This window comes from Delphinapterus leucas, chromosome 15 (genome assembly GCF_059928025.1).
Source record: "Delphinapterus leucas isolate spDelLeu-1000000601 "Yukka" chromosome 15, BTC_Dleu_Yukka2, whole genome shotgun sequence".
NCBI classification, from domain to species: Eukaryota; Metazoa; Chordata; class Mammalia; order Artiodactyla; family Monodontidae; genus Delphinapterus; species Delphinapterus leucas.
The window spans coordinates 35,979,295-35,999,704 of NC_143143.1; the positions used below are offsets into that span (position 1 = coordinate 35,979,295).

The 20,410-nt window shown below is 52.6% G+C and overlaps 2 protein-coding genes across 2 annotated transcripts; both read right to left on the minus strand.

Moving 5' to 3' along the window:
• Nucleotides 1-3,094: 3,094 nt before the first annotated feature.
• PRSS33 (serine protease 33) lies at nt 3,095-9,014 on the minus strand. Its single transcript, XM_089895405.1, is given in 7 exon segments — nt 3,095-3,390; nt 3,591-3,760; nt 3,953-4,221; nt 4,442-4,507; nt 4,509-4,602; nt 5,052-5,146; nt 8,914-9,014. Coding segments are annotated over 7 exon segments (954 nt in total). The 3' UTR covers nt 3,095-3,231.
• Nucleotides 9,015-10,081: 1,067 nt separating this feature from the next.
• LOC149747429 (testisin-like) lies at nt 10,082-20,203 on the minus strand. The gene is given in 9 exon segments (XM_089895406.1): nt 10,082-10,260; nt 10,263-10,326; nt 10,686-10,837; nt 18,198-18,481; nt 19,224-19,389; nt 19,604-19,630; nt 19,719-19,748; nt 19,847-19,970; nt 20,126-20,203. Coding segments are annotated over 9 exon segments (1,104 nt in total).
• Nucleotides 20,204-20,410: the final 207 nt, after the last annotated feature.

Here is a 20,410-nt window from a genome sequence, read left to right on the forward strand (position 1 = left end):
TCTCAAGATGGTGGGTGAGCCAGCTGGCCAGCTGCTCTTGCTTCTCTGCACAGGAAGTCCTCCTGGGCCCTTTCTGCCCTGTGGCCTCAACCACCCAGCGCTCACGATAGAGGCCCTCCCCGGCCTCCAAACTAAGCCTGTAGGGTATCAGCCTGGTGGGACTTCTCCTTTGGTCTACTTAAACTTTTTAAAGTGTTGATTGATAAACAGTAATTGTCAATCATCACTCGTTACTAGTGTGCCTCTAGTTGTGTCATACAACTGGCTTCATTTCTATGAGGGAAGTGACAATTCAGTGTGGAATTAGAGTCAGTCGCCCAGATTCAAATCTGGTTCCACCTCTTGCCTGCTGTGGGTCTTAGGGCATATTACCTAGCCTTTCTGGTCCTGTTTCCCCATTCGTGAAATGGGAACACCTCACGGGTGTTCAGAGATCAGCTGAGAGCCCGCCAGTGCCTGGCTCAGCCTGTGTGCTCGCTGGGCAGAACTGAGTCATTTTGACTCTCCCTACAGCCATGATAGGGTTGGTGTTACCAGTTCAGATTGTAGATGGGGAAACTGAGGTTGAGTCAGTACTCCTGGGAGAGGCTGGGCCATCTGGCTGCAGCTCTACCAACTGGAGCAGGTGAGCAGCTAGAGAATGCTTGCTTGGACAGGAGCCTGATGTCCTGTCCCCGGTGGGTTCTGAGGACTATCCTCGCCGCCCCAGGGGCTCCCTCCTGGCAGGTCAGGCAGCCGTTGTGAGGCCAGGGGCAGGATGCTACTGAGGCAGGGCCAGGTCCATACCCCGCCGCCACCGCCGGCGCCCCCCCCGCCCCAGCTCCAGGCCCAATGACCTTGCTGACAGGCTGGATGCAACAGCACAGGGTGCCATGCCACTGAGCCTGCTGGACAGAGTAGAGCTGTAGCTTGTCCAGCCCTGTGAGGCTGCCACAACAGGAACAAGCAGAGAGGAGGCGGGCCTGGAGGCCACACTGTTGGAGTGCAAGTGGAGAGAACCAAGGCGGTAATACCCTCTTTACCACCCCCAGCTGCCTCCAGAATCAGACCACCTGGGTTCAAATCGCAGTCTACCGTCTACCAGCTGTATGCCTTTAGGCCTGTTTTCTCAGCTGACAAATGGGGAAACCCCCCTCACAGAGTGTCTAGTGAGAATCTCATGAGATGGTGCAGTAGAGCTCTCTGCACCGTGTCTGGTGAGGGTTTAACGAGGAGTAGCAGATTTCTGCTCATTCCCTTCCGTGGGCAGCCTGCCCCCTCCACTTCTAGGACACCCCTGCTTAGCTCTCACCTTATGCTTCAGAAACACTTGGCTCTGGGACTTCCCTGGTGGTCCAGCAGTTAAGACTCCATGCTCCCAATGCAGAGGGCCTGGGCTCGATCCCTGGTCAGGGAACTAGATCCTGCATGCCGCAACTAAAGATCCTGCATGCTGCAACAAAGATCCCGTGAGCCTTAAGAACCAGCACAGCCAAAGAAAGAAAGAAAAGAAACACTGGGCTCTGAATGGGGATCCATTACTCTAATCACGGCAGGTCCAAGACTGAGGCATCCTGGCTCTCAGTCCCTGGCCTTTTCTGGTCTCAGTACCTTGGGAGGCATCTTGAGGAAGTTCTCTGGGCTGGCCCCCAGCTGAGGGCGGGATGGGAGGATGGCCAGCATCACCCAGCAGGGGTGGCCAGGGTCCCACCGCAGATGTGCCCACAGCCTTTTGCCTGGCCTGCCACAGCCATGCCCTGTTCTGGGTACCCTGGTCCCCAGTGACCCCACAAGGGACAGCCAGTAGACGGCCCTCAGCCTAGGGGAGACAGCAGCCCAGAGCTCCCTCACTGCCCAGTCCACAGCCCCACCCTCCCAGCCTGGCTTGGCCCAGCAGCGACCACGTGCTGCAGCCACTTTTTCCCCTGGGAGGAAAGAAGGGAGGGAGACGAAGCTCAGGCCTGCGTGGTGGCAGCTGCACTTGGTCCTGCCCAGCCAGGCTGCCCCTTCAATGATAGCTTCCCCTGTTCCCCCTTTCCCGACTGCCCTGTCAGCTCCAAAGGGGGGCTTCAGGGTTTCCAGGTTTTGTTCTGGTTCTTGTTCTTTCTGCTGTTCTAGAAACTGAGCTCTGTCTATAGGGATGGATGATCCTTGGCCTGGTGATGAGGAGATGGCAGAGAGGGGATAGGACACCAGGTCCCAGCACATGAGGGTGTTCAGGGAGTTGAAAGGGCCTAGGCCAGTCTCCAGATGCAGGTGGGGGAAGGGGGTGGTCCTGGGCCTGGGGGCCTGGCCAAGGCTAGGACACAGCCTCAGACTCATCCAGGGCATGGATGGGGGCAGTGGCAGAAAAAACAAGGATATCAGAAGCTATGGCCAGGCCTATCTGGGGGCTCCTGTCTCCTCTTGGCAGAGGGCATGATGTCAGGTGCCCCAAACTCCTAAGACCTTAGAATTCATGGGAAGGCCAGGCCTGGTGGCTGGCCATCTGCCTCCTGGGGCACTTTCACTGCAGTGGGGCAAAATCTATTTGAGTTTTCTACTGCTGTGTAGCAGATGACTGCAAACATAGCAACTTAAACACTAATTTATTAAATCACTACTCTGCGGGTGGGCTAAACTGGGTTCTCTGCTTAGGATCTCACCGAGCTGAAATCAAGGGCTTGGCCTGTCAGGGTTCTCATCTGGAGGCTGGGAGTAGAGTTGGCTTCCAAGCTTGTTCTGGTTATTGGCCAAATTCGGTTCTTTGCAGTAGTAGTGCTGAGGCGTCCCTTTCCCTGCTGGCTGTCAGCCAGGGGCTTTCATCAGCTCCTTGCCACGTGGTCCCTCCATCTTCAAAGCTAGCAATGGACAGTCATTTCCTTGGTGTTGAATCCCTCTCATATTTGAGTTTCTCTGACTTCTTCCAGAAAAGAAGGGCACACAGACCAGACCTAGCACTGACTCACTTGCCTGTCTTTGCCTGTCTGACTGGAGCTCAGGGGGTTAAATATGAGCAGGAAGGGAAGGGAGGGAGTGTGAGACCCTGGGACACTCGGGAGGCTCCTGGAGGAGGGTTGGCAGCTTGGGTTTGGTAAGCCCCAAGGAGGAGGCAGGGGATAGACAGATGAATGGGTGGGTGGATGGCCCCTTAACTTTATTAGGCCTCTAAGCCCTAAGTCAGAAGGGGCAGGGTGGGGGGATGTGTAAATCCCCACACAGACCAGACAGCTGAGGGACTCCAGAGTCTGGCTTCAGGTCAGTGTCACTGCATCAGAGGCTGAGGCGAGCCTGAATCGAAGGGCTGTAAGTAGCCACATTGGTATAGACACCTGGACGGTTGGGCAGGGCACAGCCCTTGCCCCAGCTCACCACACCCACTAGGACCCAGCGCCCAGACTTCATGCAGGTCAGGGGTCCTCCAGAGTCACGCTGCAGGAGAAAGAAGAGCTTAGGTCCCAGCCCTCCAGAGACTTTGGGTCCCAGGGCTGCAGTCCCCCAGGTGGTGCCTCTGGGTTGGTGTCCAGGACACTGAGCCCTGGAGGTGGTACCTCCTAGGTCCTGGGTTCTAAGGAGGTAGGGTGCTGGCAGTAGCAGCATGGACTCCAGAGTTTCCAGGCAGCTTCTCGCACCTGGCAGGCATCCTTCTGGCCCTCGACATAGCCGGTGCACAGGTTCCCTGGCAGCACTATGTGCTTGGCACGAGGAACGTTGGTGCCCGTGTGGTAGAGGAGGTCACAGGTGTGAGTATCCAGCAGTGGCACCCGTACTCCCTGCAGAGGTCGCCACTCTGGGAGTGGCACTGGAGAAGAAGGGGGGACTTCTAAGAGCTGGGAGACAGTGAGGTGGAAAAACTGTGAGGATGTTTGGGTCCCTGGAGGTCACGCTGGGTCCTGGATTGGGGCAGTGAGGGGCTGGGATTCCTGGTCAGAGAGAGGTGGAGAGAGATCGCCTGTCCCACCCCAATGCCCCAGTGCCCCGCCCTCTGCCTCACCTCCTGAGTGGAGGCTGCCCTAGCCAGTGACCCAGCATGGTGTGCCTGGTGGTAGGCAAGGCCCAGGCTCAGGCAGGCAGATGGGCTGGACTCATGTGCTCAAGGGCACTAGGTGGCGAAGCTGCAGCAACGCCAGGTCTCCTCGGGTCCCGTCCTCTGAGTAGTGCGGGGGCAGCAGCACCCTCTGCACGGGCACCAAGAGAACGTGGGGCGAGGCAGGACACAGGTGCAGTGCCCCGAGGCGCACGGGGTACTCAGATGGCAGCGCCCTCTGGCATGACAGCAGTGGGTCTAGTTAAAGCAGCTCCTTCTCCACCCCCAGTAGGACCCCCATCCCCGCCACCCTCTCACTCAGAGCCTGGGGACCATGCTTCCACCAAGTGGCACGCCCCCTTCCGTGGGTCTTGCTCCACCCGCCCCTGCCCCCTTCGACGTTGAGCCCTCAGAGTAGGGGAATGCCCCTTGTCCAAGCCTGGGCTGCCCGCTCACCTCAGGAAGCAGTGTGCTGCCGTCAGCACCCACTGGGGGGCGATGAGCGAGCCCACACACACGTGCCCCGCGGTGCTGGATGCTCGCCTGCCTCGGCCACTCTCCGTCCTGGGTGTCCCGGCCCCCCACGATGAGACTTGACACGTGAGGCTGCCCGCAGGCTGTGGGAGGACAAGGGGAACTCAAGGGCGAGCAGAGGAGCGGGGAACTGGGAGGAGGATGAGGGCAGGGAGACACAGGGCTAAGGTTGGGGGAGGTGGGGGGGAGTGGAGGGGGGTTGGCACACTGGAGGAGGAAGCAGGGAAGGGACTGGATTATGGGTTTGGTGTCAGATAACAGGGTGAGGGGAGGGAGGTCAGAGATTAGGAATGAGGGTGCCCTCTGGTTGGAACCTGAAGAGAGAGGAGGAGGATCTAGCCCCCCCAGAGGCCCTTTTGTCTTCCTTTAGACCCTGGTTGGTCCCAGACCTAGCCCTGTGGCCCAGGCTCTATGCCCTATGCCCAGGCCCCAGAGACCACCCCTGCCCCCCACCCACTGTGAGATTTGGCCACCTTAGGTCTCGATACAAGCCCTGGACTCCAGCCCCTCCCCCATCTTGTATTTCTATTGCCTGACAGCTGCTCCTGCGTGCCCCCCACCCCTAGACCCCGCAGCCCCTGGATTCTGTTCTCGCTCTTGCAACTGGTGTCCTCCTTGCTAACTGGGCTGGGGGACAACCTGGGGGCTTAAAGACCCAGGAGGGGGCGGGGGCCTGGCCAGGAGGTAATGAAGGAGGTCAGGGCGGGGCTGTGGCTTCATCAGCCCAGCCTTGAACAAAGATGCTTTGAACGGTGCTTTTGAGGTGGCAGGAAAGGGACACCTGGATTTCTCAAAGGAAACCTCGCTTGGGCCAAGGTGCACGGAACTGGGGGCGGGAGCCTGTGCCCAGCCAGGCAATGTGGGGGGCGATGTGGGGTGGGGATGAACGGGGGTCGGGGTTGTTTTGGTCAGGCCACAAAGCTCCAGAGGATCCTTGGCCGCTCATCTCTGAACCTGATCCTGCCTCCTGGCTCCTTGCAGTGCTCAGTCACTGGGGCTTCTGAACGGCATTGTTCTGTCCAGAAATCCTGGCCGGGACAGCCTCATACAGAGCCCAGGCTTCAGGCCTTGCATAGCCCCTCCCAGCCCCAGCTCTGCACAGTTCTTTTTGTGGGGGGTGGGGAATGAATGTCTTATGAATATCTTGTTTAAACCTGGCAGCTCTCCTCGCTTAACCCTAGAGGCAGGAGCAGACTTGACCTTTGGAAACAGTCTCCTTTTCAATTTGGGGTGGCCAGGACAGCAAGGCTGCCGGTCTCGGGTGAGGCTGGGAGATGCTGGAGACAGGGCTCAGTCGGCAGGCTGGGCCTGGACTGTGCCCACCTCCCAGAAGGCTCTGGAACCTCCTTCTACCAAGTCATCCAGCAGCCCTCCACTTGGTTCTTCCTCCTGGGGGCCTTCCTGCCCAGCACACCTCCTCCTCTGCCACGTCACAGTGGGAGTTGATGTGTGATAGAGGAGGTTTGATTTGTTTGTCCTCCCTCCATGAGGCAGGGTCTGGGTCTCTGTCCCTGTCTTAGCTCAGGCTGCCAGAACAGAACACCACAGACTGGGGAGCTTAAACACAACTTATTTCTCACCATTCTGGAGGCTGGAAGTCCAAGAACAAGGAACTGGCAAGATGGGTTTCCCTCTGAGGCCTCTTCTCTTGGCTTGTTGGTGGCTGGCATGTCACTGTGTGATCACACGGCCTCCTCTTTATGTCTGTTGGGCATGGGGGGTGGTGCTGGTGTCTGTTTTTAGAAGGACATTAATCCTATCAGATCAGAGCCCACCGTTAAGACTTCATTTAACCTTAATTACTTCCACAGACAGTCATATTGGGGGTTAAGGCTTCAACATATAAATTTTGGAGAGGACACAGACATTCAGTGCATACCAGTCCCCCATGGCCTGAACAGTGCCCAGCACAGAGTGGGCACTGAGTCTTTGGGAGTGAAAGGGGCCAGCAGGGCATCATGCCGGGAGTGAGGGTGAAGGATATGAACGAGGGGACCTAGAGGCGAACCGGCCCCAGCCCCAGCCCCTCCACTCGAAGTGAGGGAGGGCAGCCTCAAGCCTGACCTCTGCTGTCCACACTCTAGGAGCAGGCTCAAGCCCACGCTCAAGGACTCTGGAGTCGGCTTGTGGAACGCCCTCCCTCCAGCCCTGAGACCTTGGGAGAGTTTCCTCTTCTGTAAAACCCGCCTCCCAGGTGGTTGTGAAGATTAGCTGGGTTAGCCCACGCAGAGCTTGGAATAATGCCTGGCTGATGTAAATGCTATAGAAGTGCCACAAGAATAAAAGAAGCACCTTCCCCAAGGCTCCTGACCTTTCGTTACCCCGGATTCAGCTGCCATTAGAGGGCTTGGCAGGAATGGAGCCAGGTGGGCAGTGTTCCCCTTGGTGCAGAGTTGGGGCAGCTGGAGAGGCAGGTGGGAGTAAGAGTGACCAGGGACCCTGGGAACACACAGCTATCTCTGGAGATATGGGCCAAACCTTGAGAGGGGAGTTCACTGGAAGGCGGGATGGAAGGAGCTGCGTGTCTGCCTGTTGCAATTTAGGTGAGGCGGGAAGCCTGGAGGACAGACACCTGGGTGCAGGGACCAGGAAACAAATTCCCACTGAGAAACTGGCTTATGGTGGGAGGATCTAGTACTGATTGAATATTGGACAATCAAACCTGAGAGGAGTAGGAAAGGAACCTCGCTCCAGGGGCTCACCCCAACCCAGCCCCTGTCTCAGATTGAGAAACTGAGGCACAGACCCCTGCTGGGCCCACATGCCCTTCAGTCCCACCCTTGAGTCACACTGCAGAAATGGCCCCTCAGCAAATGTCATCTACTTGCCCTTCTCACAACCATCCTTCTCAGGGCCATAGCTGAGTCAGCCCCACGTTTTTCTGGTGCTGGACCTGTCCCCACTCCCAGGGGAGGGCAAATGACCCAAACGGGGGCCATTATCCCACCATGTTCTCCAGGTCACAGTGATTGATCAAGAGGTGACACATGACCCCAGACCAGCCAATCAGAATCCTTCCCTGGGATTTTTATCCTGGAGGAGGGAGAGAGGACCCCTTGGGGCCCAGGCCGGGGGCAGCCATAGCTGCAGCCACTGGCGAGGACTCTCAGCTGGCCTGAGAGCCTGCAACCTTCCAGGCTGAGAAAGAGTGTCCTGTGAAGCTGGAGCTCCTCATTCCAGTCATCCTTGCCCTTGGTGGGCTGTTCTTTATCCTTCTAAAGCAACTCTCCTTCACTCATGCTGGTACTAGGGGATTCTTTTGCTTACAACCAAAGTCTTTAAGTGCCAAGAATGAAAACAAAATAACAGTTCAACAAAGGTGCAGGGGATGTGTCCCCTTAGCTGGCTGCACTGCCAGTGTGTTTCAGTATGGCGGTGCCCAGCCCACCATCTGCAGCACAGGACTCATCTCTGACGAGGGCCCAGCCCTGCCCTTGGCCAGATCCCAGGGGCACCCTGTAGACCTGGCAGCAGGAGGAGGTGGGACAGGGTGGCCTTTCCAGGATCCAGGTGGTATGCTCACTGATGTCCCAGCAGAAGCTGGGCCCTTTGGGACGGCCACAGCCAGACCCCACACCATGCTGACCCAACAACCAGGGGTCATCCAAAGCAGCCTGAAGGGGGACAAAGGTGTGGGGTGAGCCAGGCCAGGGGGAGGGGCATGCCGTGGCACCTGGCTGGAGTCCTCTTGAGCCTCTGGGTAGGTGGCCCTGAACAGGACCCTATGGGTGGACGTGGGACGTGCACCTGGGCGGGCTTGAAAGTATTTCTGTGGATGAGTCTGTCACATGGGCACTGGGCCACCAGAGGCTACTCTGCCTGCGCTGGAGGAGGGGCAATGTCCAAGCAGGCCTGCAGGGCAGTGTCGCAGCGTGGCCGGTCTGGGGCCAAGCGCTTAATGGGCATTAAATCACACTGTCTTCCAGTAACACATGGGACACCAGGGCAGTGAGTGTTCTGCTTGGGTCAACTCAGGGGGCCTTTGTGGGAGGTGAGTGGGGGCACCCTCAGGTTTTGGCTGTTGGGGAGGGCAGATGGGGGGAGTGGAAATCTCAATGCAGGTGAGTCTTACAGGAGACCTGGGAGACCCCACCTGCCTGGTACCTGCTGGCCCCTCTGAGTCAGGCCATGCAGTGAGAGGTGGACACAGGCCCTTGTGAGCTGAGTGACTTGAATAGTTCTGTCACCTTGCTGGGCCTCAGTTTCCTCACTGTGATGAGGGGGAAGAGAAGCTCCAGCCTTGCAGGGCTGCCGAGGGGCATGAAGCCTGAGCGTGGTGTCCTACAGCCTGTGTGGCTGTCCTGGTGGGCAGAGGCAAGGAGGGCACCCTCTCAAGACTCCTCCACCTGCCTCTTCACAGAGACAAGCTGTCAATCGACCAGAACTTCTCATACCTTCTGCTCTCATAGCACCTCTGGATCTCATGAAAACGCAGATCTGCCCGAGCAGTTCCAAGCAGCCCAAGTCGGCCCCGCTGGCCTGGTCCCTTGGCCATGCTGAGGCTGGGTTCTGGGACCCCAGTGTTGGCTGGGGGGAGACACGCTTGATGCTGCCCCTCCACCCAGGCCACCTATGGAGCTTGGAGCCCCCACGCCCCCAGCAGAAGCCTCAACCACGGGGAGTCAGGAGAGAAAGGGCCATGCCAGGTCCTTGTCCCCCACGGGCAATGCTGAGGTGTGTCCCCGTGATTTCTCAGGGGATCCCGGCCAGACAGTGCCTCAGCTGCCCACAAGGGTAACCTCCTCATCTGGGCAAACGTCATTGGCTCTCACCCCTCCTGCCTCAGTTTCCCCACTCTTCACTGGGGCTTCTTGGTATCACCTCCCAAATAAATTATCTGCACCCTTGTCCTGGTCCCGGGTCAGCCTTTGGGGGACTGTGGTGAGACCAGGAGTGTCTGGCGTCTGTGTGGTGGGGAACACGGCATGAGCGCTAGGGGTGTTTGGGGGCATTTCCTCCTCTGCACTCCACTCCAGCCTTCCTAGCCCCCAGGGACCCTGTTGCTACTTATGTCCTCCTGTAAATTATCTTTCTTTTTTTTTTTAATATTTATTTGGCTGTGCCGGGTCTTAGTTGCAGCACACGGGATCTTTGTTGCAGGATATCTTTAGTTGCAGCATGAGTGTTCTAGTTCCCTGACCAGGGATTGAACCTGGGCCCCTATATTGGGAGCACAGAGTCTTAACCACCAGACCACCAGGGAAATCCCTGTAAATTATCTTTCTGATTGAACTAACCTGAGAGGGTTCTGTTGTTTGCAACCAAAACCTGTATAGCACAGATGGGTGACAATGGTTTAGGAGTTAAGGAGTGGTCTTCGAGTGGATGGGACGTGGGTAACTGTGAGGGTATCCAGGAATCCACCCAGGGCCATAGAACGTGGTGCAAGGCATCAACGTGAACATGCACACGTTTATTAGCAAAGGGGACAGAAGGGGTCTGGGCCTGGTCCAGCAGGCAGTCCTGCCACTGGCGTGCCCCCAGCCCTTGGCGAATATATCTGGAGCTGCAGTAACTACTGCACCCTTATGGGCTTAGGTGTACACAGGCCAGCTGCAGGAGTCAGGGAGCCCAGAGCAGAGCGAGGGGCAGCAGCAACTGAGAGGGTTCTGGCCTGGGTGTGCTGCAGCCCACCAGAATCTGGATCCAGTTGAAGCAACTACTGACATTGGTATAGATGCCAGCCAGGTTGCGCCTACCACAGCCCACTCCCCAGCTCACGATTCCAATCTGAATCCACGGCCCATTTTTTCACAGACCAAGGGTCTGCCTGGGTCACCCTGGAAAGCAGTGTGGGTGAGCAAGACCTGGGGTGGGGCAGGAGGGGCCAGTGGAGAGGCTGGTAGAGCAGGAGGGGCTGTGGAGTTGGGAAGACTGGCTGCAAATCCCACTCCTCCCCCTGGAAGCAAAAAAACTTCAGTTTCTGCATCTGCAAAGGGGGGCAATAGTCTATCCACTCAATTTCACATAAGGATCAAAGGAGGTACAATTAATGTAAAATGCGAAGGTTGTTTTATAGGCTGGATAAATGAGGTCTACAATGATTTTCTCATGAATGAACTCTAAGGGTGGATTGGTAGGGGGTCAAGGTGGTTGCTCTCAGGCCCAAGATTGGGAGGGGTGGTACCCAGTTTCAGTATGGCCCTATTGGGGCAGGGGTACTCACTTTGCAGGCGTCAGTGTTGCCATCCTCAGAGCCAGGACAAATCATATTACTGCTGTGACTGCTGTAATCAGGCTGATGGAACAGGTAGGAACACCTGGATTTGTTTATGATGGAGACTTGCACTTCCTGAAGATTGTAGGGAGGTGGCAGATCTGTCAGGGGTTGAGGGTGGGAGAGAGAAAGACAACAACCTTAGCCTCTCCTCTGCCATCTGGGGAAAGGGGGTATGACGGGGAGTGGACTTCCTGGAGTATCCACAGTACCTGGGACATTGCTCTTGATTCCTCTGCTCTAGTCCAGCACCCAGCATGTAGTGGGTGATGAACAATATCACAGAAGGACCCAATGGATGGACAGGCTGTCACAGCACCTCCCTAAGGCTTGGTTTCCCTCTCTGTAGCCTGCAGATGACAGGCCCTGCCTGAGCCAGTGGGGAGAGACCATGGCTGAAGCATACACAGGGGGAGGGGCTGATGCAGCTGAGCTTGTTTATAATTAGTATAGCTGCAGGATCCAGGCTGAAGTTTTCCCAAATTTGATGAAAGATATGAATCTACACATTCAGGAAGGTGAACAAATTCCAAGTAGGATAAACACAAGGAGATCCACACTGAGATACATTTTCATTAAAATATCAAAACGCAAAGACAAAAGGAGAATCTTGTAAACAGTGAGAGAGAAGCTACACATCAAGTATAAGGGATCTTCAACAAGATTGACAGCCACATTCTTTTCAGACACCCTGGAGGCCAAAAGGCAGTGCAATGACATATGTAAAGTGCTAAGAGACTAAAACAGTCAACCAAGAATTCTAGATCAGACAAAGCTATCCTTCAAAAAAAATGAAGGCAAGATTAAGATATTCCCAGATAAGCAAATGCTGAGAGTGTTCATCATTAGTAGGCCTGCCCTACAAGAAATGGAAAAGGGAGCCCTTCAGGATGAAATGAAAGGGCAATAGCCAGTAACTTAAACCCATAGGAAGAAATAGAGAACACTGGTAAACGTAACTACACAGGTAAACATAGAAGCCAGTATTATTATAGCTTTGGTTCATACTTTTTTTGCTATACAATTTAAAAGACAAATGCAATTTAAAAGACAATAATTGTAAATCTCTGTTACACAGAGATTGGTTACACAATATATAAAGATATGGTTACACAATATATAAAGATGTAAACTGTGACAATAACAACTTGAGAAGAATAGAGTTGTATAGGAACAGAACTTTTGTATGCTATTGAACCTAAGTTGATATTAATTCAAAATAGACTGGTATAAGTTTAAGTTATTAACTGTACTCTCCAGGGAAACTGCTGAGAAAATAACTAAAAAACATACAGAACAGGAAATAAGAAGGAAATCAATACAGTACACTAATAAAAATCAATTAAACACAAAAAGGAGGAAATAAGGAACAAAAAAGATATAAGACTTAGGTATAGATATAGATATGATATAGATATAAGATATCTATATCTTCTACATCTGACAAAATATAGAAAACAAATTGAATAATGGTAGAAGTAAATCCTTCCCTATCAGTAATTAATTTTAATGTAACTATTAAACACTCCAATTAAAAGGAAGAGATTGGCAGAATGGATTAAAAACAGAGATCCAACTATATCCTGTCTACAAGACAATAATTTTATTATTTTTTAATTTTTAAAAATGTATTTATTTATTATTTTTGGCTGCGTTGGGTCTTCGTTGTTCCATGCGAGCTTTCTCTAGTTGTGGCAAGCAGGGCCCACTCTGTTGTGGTGCACAGGCTTCTCATTGCGTGGTTTCTCTTGCTGCAGAGCACAGGCTCTAGGTGCGCAGTCTTCAGTAGTTGTGGCACATGGGCTCAGCACTTGTGGCTCGTGGGCTCTAGAGTGCAGGCTCAGTAGTTGTGGCTAGCGGGCTCTAGAGCGCAGGCTCAGTAGTTGTGGTGCATGGGCTTAGTTGCTCCGCGGCATGTGGGATCTTCCCAGACCAGGGCTCGAACCTGTGTTCCGTGCATTGGCAGGCAGATTCTTAACCACTGCACCACCAGGGAAGCCCAACAATAATTTTAGATCCAAAGGTAAATATAGGTTTAAAGTGAAAGGTTGGAAAAAGACATTCCATGCAAATAGTAACCAAAAAGAGCTGAGGTTGCTATACTAATGTCAGACAAAATGGATTTTCACTCAAAACGTGTTACAAGAGTCAAAGAAGGGGGACTTCCCTGGTGGTCCAGCAGGTAAAACTCTGTGCTCCCAATGCAGGGGGCCTGGGTTTGATCCCTGGTCAGGGAACTAGATCCCACATGCATGCTGCAACTTAAGAGTCTGCATGTCACAACTTAGAAGTCTGCATGCCACAACTAAGAAATCCCACATGCTGCAGCTAAGTATCCCACATGCCGCAATGAAGATCCTGCATGCTGCAACTAAGACCCAGCGCAGCCAAAATAAATAATAAATAAATAAATAAATATTTTTAAAAAGAGTCAAAGGACATTATATGTTGACAAAAGTGGCAAGTCCTCAAGATATAATAATTATAAATATCTACACATCTAACAACTGAGTTCCAAAATACATGAAGCAGAATTGATGTAACTGGTAGAAGAAATAGACAGTTCTATGAGAACAGTTGGAGACTTCAATGCCTCACTTTTATTAATGGATAGAACAACCAGAGAGATCAGTAAGATAACAGAGGACTTGAATAGCATTATAAAGCAGCTAGACCTAAAAGACACATACAGAACAATCCACCCAAACAAGAGCAGAATACACATTCCTTTCAAGTGGATGCAAAACATTCTCCAAGATAGATGACATGTCAGGCCACAAAATAAATTGCAATAAATTAGAAAAGATTGACATCATAGAAAACAGTAGATTGAAGCTAGAAATCAATAACAGAAGGAAAACTGAAAAATTCACAAATATGTGGAAATTAAACAACATACTTCTAACCAATGGGTCAAAGAAGAAATCACAAGGAAAATTAGAAAGTATTTTGAGATGAATGGAAATAAAAACACAACATACCAAAACTTATTGGATGCAGCAAAAGCAATTCTCACAAGGAAATTTATAGCTGGAAATGCCTATGTTAATAAAGGAGAAAAATCTCAAATCAACAATCTAACTTAAGGAACTAGAAAAAAAAAGAGCAAATTAAACCCAAAGGTAGAAGAAGGAAGGAAATAATAAAGAGAGGAATGGAAAAAAATCAAACTAGGGAACAGAAAAACAATAGCGAAAATCAACAAAACCAAAAGTTGGTTCTTTGAAAGATCAACAAAATTGACAATGAAAGTGGGGACATTATTACTGACCTTAAAGAAAAATTAAGGACTATAAGTGAATATTATGAACAATTGTATTCCGACAAATTAGATAGCCTAGAGGAAATGGACAAATTCCTAGGAACACACAAAAAACTAAAACAGGCTCAAGAAGAAATAGAAAATCTGAACAGACACATAACAAGTAAAAAGATTTAGTCACTAGTCAGAAACCTCCCAATGAAGAAAAGCCTTGGGCCAGATGGCTTAAATGGTGACTTCTATCAAACATAGGAAGAAATTAACATCAATCGTTCTTCCAAAAAACAGAAGAGGAAGGAACACTTCCTAACTCATTCCATGAGACTGGCATTACTGTGACACCAAAGCCCAAGCAAGTTATCACACACAAAAAGAAATTACAGGGCTTCCCTGGTGGCACAGTGGTTGAGAGTCCGCCTGCCGATGCAGGGGATACGGGTTCGTGCCCTGGTCTGGGAAGATCCCACATGCCGCGGAGCGGCTGGGCCCGTGAGCCATGGCCGCTGAGCCTGCGCGTCCAGAGCCTGTGCTCCGCAACGGGAGAGGCCCCAACAGTGAGAGGCCCACGTACCGCAAAAAAAAAAAAAGAATCAAAGATATACATATAACAGCTAAAACTATAAAACTCTTCAAGAAAACATGAGGGTAAATCTTCATGACCTCGAATTTGGCAATTATTTCTTAGACATGACACCAAAAGCAAAAGCGCCAGAGAAAAAATAATCTGAACTTCATCAAAATTAAAATATTCTGTGCATCAATTGATACTATCATGAAAGTGAAAAGAGATGTGGTCCACGAGTCTTGGCTCAGTCCTGCATCTGAAGTGCTCTTTCCCCATCAACACCAGGGACTGACAACATGGAACAACCTGGAAGGAAGGAGCTATGATGCCTCTTTCGAAGAAACTGAAGAGTTAAGTAAGAGGATTCAAAACACAACTTTCTGACACCAAAGCCTACCTGTTCTGCAGAACTTCAGCTAGGTCTTCATTTCAACTTTCAAACCTTTAGCTCTTCGTCCTTTTCCTGGAGATTATTGCCTCTTTCCTGGCATCACTTGGCTCTCTAAGCATCATGAACCCCATTAGGCCAGCTGGTCTTACCCTTAGCTACATATTAGAATCACCTGGGATGCTTAAAAATATCCCAATGTCTCTGCCACATCCCAGACCAATTAAATCCATGGAGTGAGACCCAGGAACCAGTTTAAAAAAAAAAAGAAGAAAAAAGGAAAAAAAAAACCCACAGAATAGGAAAAGATATTTGCAAATCATGTATCTAAAAAGGGTCTAGTATCCAGAATATATAAAAACGATTACAACATCACAACAAAGACAGCTCAGTTTAAAAATGTGTTGGGGGGGCTTCCCTGGTAGCGCAGTGGTTGAAAGTCCGCCTGCCGATGCAGGGGACGCGGGTTCCTGCCCCAGTCTGGGAAGATCCCACATGCCGCGGAGCGGCTAGGCCCGTGAGCCATGGCCGCTGAGCCTGCGCGTCCGGAGCCTGTGCTCCGCAACAGGAAAGGCCGCAGCAGTAAGAGGCCCGCATACCGCAAAAAAAAAAAAAAAAAAATGGGTTGGGGGGCTTCCCTGGTGGCACAGTGGTTGAGAGTCCGCCTGCTGATGCAGGGGACACGGGTTCGTGCCCTGGTCCGGGAAGATCCCACATGCTGCGGAGCGGCTAGGCCCGTGAGCCATGGCCGCTGAGCCTGCGCGTCCGGAGCCTGTGCTCAGCAATGGGAGAGGCCACAACAGTGAGAGGCCCATGTACCGAAAAAAAAAAAAAAAAAAAGGGTTGGCGGGTAGCGCAGTGGTTAAGAATCTGCCTGCCAGTGCAGGAGACATGGGTTTGAGCCCTGATCCAGGAAGATCCCACATGCCGCAGAGCAACTAAGCCCATGTGCCACAACTACTGAGCCTGCACTCCAGAGCCTGCGAGCCACAACTACTGAGCCAGTGTGCCACAACTACTGAGGCCCGTGCACCTAGAGCCCATGCTCCCAACAAGAGAAGCCACCACAGTGAGAAGCCTGCGCACACGAAGAGTAGCCCCAGCTCGCCGCAACCAGAGAAAAGCTCGCGTGCAGCAACGAAGACCCAATGCAGCCAAAAATAAAATAAATAAATTTATTTAAAAACAAACAAACAGGGCTTCCCTGGTGGCGCAGTGGTTGGGAGTCCGCCTGCCGATGCAGGGGACACGGGTTCGTGCCCTGGTCCAGGAAGATCCCACATGCCGCGAAGCGGCTGGGCCCTTGAGCCATGGCTGCTGAGCCTGTGCGTCCGGAGCCTGTGCTCTGCAATGGGAGAGGCCACAACAGCGAGAGGCCCGCGTACCGCAAAAAAAAAAGAAAATAATAAATAAATAAATTTTGAAAATTGGGTTGGGAATTCCCTGGAGGTCCAGTGGTTAGGACTCTCTGCTCTCACTGCTGAGGGCCCAGTTTCAATCCCAGGCTGGGGAACTATGATTCCACAAGCCACGTGGTGTGACCAAAAAAAAAAAAGGGTAAGGGACTTAAATAGCCATTACTCCAAGGAAGATATACAAATGGCCAACCAGCACATGAAAAGTTGCTCAACATCACTAGTCATTAGAGAAATGCAAATCAAAACCACAGTGAAATACCACTTCACACCCACTAGGATGGCCAAAACAAAACAAAACAAACAAACAAAAACCTGGAAAATAACAAGTTTTTTATTGAGAAGAATGGAGAGAAATTATAACCCTCATTGTTGATAGGAATGTAGACTGGAGCAGCTGCTATGGAACACTGTTTGTCAGCTCCTCAAGAAGTTAAACATAGAATGACCATGTGATCCCGGATTGCACTCCTAAATACATTCACAAAATAATTGAAAAGAGGTATTCAAGCACAAATTTGTATACTAATACAAATACCCAAAAGATGGAAACAACACAAATGTCATCAATGGAGGAATGGATAAACAAATTGTGCATCCATACAATGGAATATTATTTAGCCATAAAAGAGAATGAAGTTTTGATACATACTATAATATGGATGAATCTTGAGAACATTATGCTAAGTGAAAGAAGCCAAACATGAAAGGTGACACAGTGTATGATTCCATTTACATGAAATGTCCAGAATAGGTAAATCCATAGAGACAAAAAGTTGGTTAGTGGTTGCTAAGGGCTGGAGGGAGGGGGTAATGGGGAGTGACTGTTTAATGGTTATGGGATTTCCTCTGGGCGTGATGAAAATGTTTTGGATCTTGATAGAGTTGATGGTTATGCACTGTGAATGTTCTAAATGCCATTGAATTATATATGAATTATATATATAAATATATGTGAATTAAAATGGTTAATGTTATATGAGTTAAACCTTAACAAGAAAGAAGGAGTGAAGTACTGACACACACTAAAACATGAATGGACATTGAAAATATTATGCTTAGTGAAAGAAGCTAGCACGTAGTGTATCACTGTATTCATATGAAGCGTCCAGAGTAGGTAAATCCATTAGAGACAGAGAGCAGATTAGTGGCTGCCAGGGGCTATGGCCCTAGAACAACGGGGAATTAGGAGTAATGGCTAATAAGCATGGGATTTCATTTTGAGATGATGAAAATGTTCTGTAATTAGACAGTGGTGATGGAACCACTCTGTGAATATACTAAAAAAAAAAAACCGTCTGAATTGTATGCCTTTTTTTTTTGGCTGCACCTCACGGGGTGTGGGATCTTAGTTCCCAAACCAGAGATCGAACCCACACCCCCTGCAGTGGAAGCCCAGAGTCTTAACCACTGGACTACCAGGGAAGTCCCTGAATTGTATACTTTAAAAGGATGAATTTTATGGTTTTTGAAGTATACTTCAAAAAACCCCCCAAAACAAACAATGCCTGATGCCTTTCTGACAAGTCCACCCCAAAACCTCACACACCCCCGCAGGCTGGGGGTGTGGCCTGGGCCGGTGCGGGGGCGCCTCCCTCTCTGGTTTCTGGCTCACAGACTTGGAAGGGAGGGGGCGCTGAGTGTGGGTACAGAAAGCCCTGCTCTACAGGGGGGCGGGGTGTGGAAAGGAGGTGAGGAGGGATTGCTCAGCGGGCCAAAGCCAAAGCACAGTGGCACCCAGGCCAAGGTGGGGGCCACTGCAGCTGGTGTGGCTGGCACAGGACGTGGTGAATAACACTCCCCTTCCCAACCCATCTGTCCCCAACCTCACTCTTTTTCTCATGGATGTCCCCCCAGCCATTCACCCAGCAGTCATCACGGTTCTTGAACTCAGAGGAGGAGGACAGGACACAGACGGGCTGGAGGTGCTTATTGAAGGTGACGGAGGAGGACAACTTCAGCAGGGAGCTGTCGTCCTGCAAATAATTCCTGGATTTGGAGTATATAATAATACTCTTCACCCTGTAACGATGGAGGTAGGCCCGCAGGCTCCAAATGGGTGGTGTGACAGACAGCTCGCCAAACTGGACCGACCATTCATAGGTATATCTGTTGCTGGCAGGGGAGGAGAGAGCCGTCAGGGGTCCTCAGAGGGAGGGTGGGCCACCTGAGCACACCTGGAGCTGCTCCCTGAGCTGAGACCCCCAGGCTGCTGCGGGGCTCACCCCAGGCACCATTAGCAGGTCTTCCTTCGACCAAAGAGGCCAGGGTAGAAACGGGGAGAGCCCAGACAGCCCCAAACAAAGTCCCACACCTGGGGACTTGGGGGTGTTGGCAGGAGGGTGCCTCCCCTGCCAGCTCATCTGGCCAGTCACTCAACCACCTGTCACCTCCAAGAACCCTTCTCAAAACGCAACGAGCAGGTGCATGGGCGCCACAGCAGGCTGGGCTCAAAACAGCTACCGGGGCCACTGTCACCACAGGCCAGGCTGTGTGTCCAGCACTTACTTCAGCTCATTCCTCCCCCCGGCGGGGGGGTGGGGGGCGCGGTCACCTCTGCTGGGAGGTGGGGCGAGGAAGGTGGAGGTTGGTGGTGCCATTTGGGGACAAGTGAAGCGAGAAAGAAAAGAACAAGACAAACAAACGTGCGTGGGAAAGTTCTGGGAGAACGTTCTGGTAGAAACCGCACAGGGTTTCCTCCGGGAGCGCCCTGGAGGACTCGCGTGGGTGCGTAACGGGCTGCAGCCGGGACTGCGCCTCAGGAGCACACGAGGGCCGTGTCTACGTGGGGCATGCGAGCAGGTCCTGGTGCAGACCCAGGGCCCGGGGTCAGCGGGCCGCCCGCCCCCAGACTCACTTTTGGAAGCAGTGCGCGGCCGAGAGCACCCAGCGGCGGTTGAGCAGGCTTGCTCCGCAGTAGTGGGAGCCCCATAGGCGCAGGCTGCCCTGCAACGGCCAGCGCCCAAGCTCTGCATCCTTTCCATCCACTATGAGTGTCGGGACAGTCCGTTGGCCACATGGCCCTGGGATGGACAGATGGACACCAGGCCGAGCTGCGGGAGGCAGGCCCACCCCGTCCACCCTTACCTACCGGGTGGGAGAAGGAAAGGGGCGCCCCGGGGAACCGCGCGTCCAGGGGTCTCGCCGCCCAGGAAGAAGGGGACGCTGGGGACCTGCCCCACGTGGTCCACAGGCGCACGCCCCTCCCCCACACCCAGGGGGAGCCCCATCAGTTACATGCGAGCATAGATGAGTTCTCGAAACCTGGGGCGGGGAGAGGAAAAGATGAGTCGCCATTCGCGCTCCGGCTCAGGTGCCCTGCGCAGGGAAGCGCGCCCCCTGGACGCCTTACCTGGAAGCAACAGGTCCCTATCCCGCAACGCTGCGGGTAGGAGAGAAAGTGAGCTCCCTTTGGTCTCCACGCGCCCCGCCCTTCCCCCATCACCCCTAGCTGCGCCGGCAGCCCCCGCCTCAGCTCACCCTGCCTCGCGATTTCGACCCGCACCAACAGTTGCGCGAGCAGCAGCGTCCCGACCTGCGCGCCCACGGCCTCTTCTTCCCGCCGCCTGGCGCCCCCTCTGCTTCCGCCAGCTCCAAGGCCCGGCTGGGGCGTCCCCTCGGGGAGAGGGAGCCACGGGAACCCTGGCCGCCCGCTTCCCTCAGCTTGACCTCTCTGGTCCAAGGGATATTTGGGAACCTGGGACGTCACAGTGCGCCGGCTTTGAGCTTCTACTGGGGCTCGGTCCCCCAACTAAGTACCTTGTTATGGCCCAGGAGCCAGTGTACCCAGACGATCCCTTTCTTGTCTGCGACCCTGGGGACCTGGCTGCCCCCCATGCTGCCCTCTTTTCTACCCATTCCTTCCGCTAGGAAGGACCAAGGACCTGCCCCATAGCCAGGACTCCCGTGAAAGCACATTAGCAAGTCTTCACTGAGACCCCCATTGGGGGTCTCGCACTGTGTCATCTACTGTTAAACGTGATGATCCATTACAGGACCCACAGAATAAAGGTTGGCCTGATTTGACCATCTAGAGGGCTCTTA